General features: G+C 33.6%; 1 protein-coding gene across 1 annotated transcript in view; it reads right to left on the reverse strand.

Annotated features, from left to right (window-relative positions):
* RC3H1 (ring finger and CCCH-type domains 1) overlaps positions 1–3,070 on the reverse strand; it is an 81,768-nt gene that overhangs the window by 21,553 nt on the left and 57,145 nt on the right. The window contains exons 8-9 of the mRNA XM_012657724.1: positions 1,273–1,554; positions 723–937 (exon numbers count right to left, since the gene is read on the reverse strand). Coding sequence (XP_012513178.1) covers positions 723–937; positions 1,273–1,554 — 497 coding nt within the window. The remainder of the gene's footprint in view (positions 1–722; positions 938–1,272; positions 1,555–3,070) is intronic.

Genomic DNA, 3,070 nt, shown 5'->3' on the forward strand with positions numbered 1-3,070 from the left:
AGTGAGACTCTGTCTCAAAAAAAAAAATAACAGCACTATATTGCCTCTGACAGAGAGATCCAACACTCCAGTTTTAAAATCATTCAGTGTTTATTTTACATATGAATTGTGTAAGTGAAACCTTAGTCTATCTTCTTTCCTTCATTCTCCATACCTAGCATTATCATTAAATCTAGCTAATTTTTCAAATTTGTCTATTTTCTAAATCTCTTCTCCTTTCCCACCACATTAATTCAAGCCTCAATACTCACACCTGGATTAACAGCCTCCTAGCTTCTTCTTGACTCTAGACTCTCATCTTTGCAATCCATTCATAAATCTTTCTATTTCCAGTACCTCTAATTTGGGGCATTTCTTCCATGAAGTCTTTTTGATTCCTCAAGTCCTCAATGATCTCCCTTGAGTCTTTCAGTCAATTTCTACTGAGCCAATATTAAACACCACAACTGATCAATTTTTAACAAACACATTCATACATACCACACACATGCATATACTATGCACACATATGTATAGTTTTCTATTCTTTACCATTATTGATTCTATACTTGATATTTATTGCATTCATTCATTTCATACTATTCAGTTGACCACAAAAATCTGTTTTTCCAAAGTATTAAAAAATGCATTTACCTAACTTAAAGAGGCCACTGTGTAAATGACTGCTCTTACCTGAATAGCTGTCACAACTTTTATGAGCAACATAAATGAAAGATCATTACCCTGTTGATATGGTGCTGGTTCAAACGGTGGAGCAGCTCCCCGAGGATCCTGATAATACACATCTGCCTGCTGTGCTGGATATAACTGAGAACCTCGTGGGACCATCTGAAGTGGTTTGGTGACAGGCATGGCAGGCAGATCTGCTGGCCCCCTTGCAGGTACAGGATGTGGATTCACAGGTAAGGCAGAAATACTCTTAGGGACAGATTCTAGCCTAAGGGTATAAGATTATGCATGTCAAGTTTAAGGTATCTAAAATACTTCTAACGTACATAAATTGTAACAAGTAAAAAAGATTGCCCAAAGTTTGGGAAATTGGTTTATTCTAATAGACATTTGTCTATAAAATTTGTAAATTTTTATCTTATTTTATCCATACTATTTTTAAAAAATCACTAGTTTGGGAAATAAAAGTAAAAAAACAACAAAATCAAGGCCAAAAGAAATCAGTTTGTTTTTGCTTTTTAAAAACCAAAACATTAATTATTCCTTCTTCCTTCTATTTTATAGAGAAGAAATTTTAAGTAAGAGTTAGGAAAAATGACGTACAGGTCAGGAGGGGATCCAGGAGCACTACTGCTTAGATGATCTATCTTTCCTGGCTTCAGATTAGAATCATAGCTGGGGTCCGTCCCTCGTGGAATAAGCTGTGTTACTGTATTCCCTGCTGATACAATTCCATTTGGCAGAGCAGGAGGTTTTCTGCTAGGCAGATCCACTGCACCTTCATCTGGAAGGATAGCTGTTGAAGGCAGGCCCACCTCATTAAGTTGACCCAAAGAGGCACTCAGGGGTCTTCTGGGAACCAGGCGCTTGTTCATCTTGCGAAATCTATAGAAAAACCAAAGACACACACCAAAAACCAAATATGAAAGCAAAACCAAGAACTAAAATGTATGTAAGACCATTATTTTCTAGAAAATCTCTCTCTCAAAACATTGGCTCTATCAACTTGAGAACTCACTGTGTCTATGTGTGTATTTTCTATAAAATCTCAAGCAGCAAGACATACTGTATAAGTACAAAATTCCTCATAAAAATGTGCAACAGTTGTAACATTATAAATTATGCTATCAATATATTTACTATAATATACCTGTGTTGAAATTTCTATTTCTAAAACTTACTAGAGAAGCTAGTAGAAAAGTCTTTAGAAGACAGTTTCTGAAATATTTCACTTTAGCTTCCCTCAAATGCCTTGGGATACAGTGCGCCCTATGTTAAAAATCAAGAATAAAACAAAAATAAAGCCAGTGTGCATTATGAAAAATATACCATTAACTCGATTAAAAATTTAAATAATTAAAAATAGTGGTTTTTATCATAACTGCTTTAGAGCTGTTGATGTTATGTGTACCTATACAAAACAAATTATTTTAAAAGTTAATGGAAAGAGTACATAATAACAGCCTAAATTTAAACAGATGCTATGGGGTAAAAGGCACATAGATTCTAAAATCTAACCAAAGGAAAAAAATTTAAGCCATCAGACTCTAGGATCCTTGTTCCTCAACAATAAAAGCAAATCCATTTACAACTGCTAGTGCATTTTAAACACCAATTTCAGAAATAAACCTCCACAACAGTAATGCTGTTTTTCCAAGTTTCCCAAATTTGACAGATTTCTGGGGGCAGGAGGAAGACTACCCTTCAAAGGTAACCATTGTGAAGAGTTTGGTATATCATCACACAGATTTTTTCCCTCTATATATTAGTTTACTATTCATATTCATATGCATGTAAGATTGTTATTTACAGAAATAGGGTCATATATTACTGCTTAGTAATTTTTTCCCTCAATAATCTTGGATATTCCTTTATGTCATTTCATTTTAGGTTATTTTATTCTACTTTTTTGCTATTAAAACAATGTTGTAATGGATAATTATGTACTTGTACCCTTGTGTAAGTAACCAGAAACAGAATTGCTAGGTCAAAGGGTGTGCAAAGTAGAAGTTTTTATAATGCCATATTGCTCTCTAAAGTTACTATAACTCCTACTGATAATGAATGAAAAAATCTTTCAATACTTCATCAAATATTGGGTAGTATAGGTCTTTGTTATTTGGTAACCCAAAAATATTGGGTTGCTTTAAGTTGCATTTATTTAACAATTAGTGAAGTTGACATTGTTTTCACATGTTTACTGACCATTGGTATTTCCTCTGTGAATTGTCTTTTTACGTTTCTGATCCATAAATCTATTGGTTTCTTTCTTAAAGATTTGTAAGAGCTCATTTTATATTAGGGATACCAGCCCTCTGCATGTATGTCATTTCCCCACCAATTTTTTTTTTTCTTTTTGGTAAACTGTGGTGTTTGTACCATATCTTAGTTTTTAATTTTT

The sequence above is a fragment of the Propithecus coquereli genome, unplaced genomic scaffold (assembly GCF_000956105.1).
Source record: "Propithecus coquereli isolate 6110/MARCELLA unplaced genomic scaffold, Pcoq_1.0 Scaffold56, whole genome shotgun sequence".
NCBI lineage: Eukaryota > Metazoa > Chordata > Mammalia > Primates > Indriidae > Propithecus > Propithecus coquereli.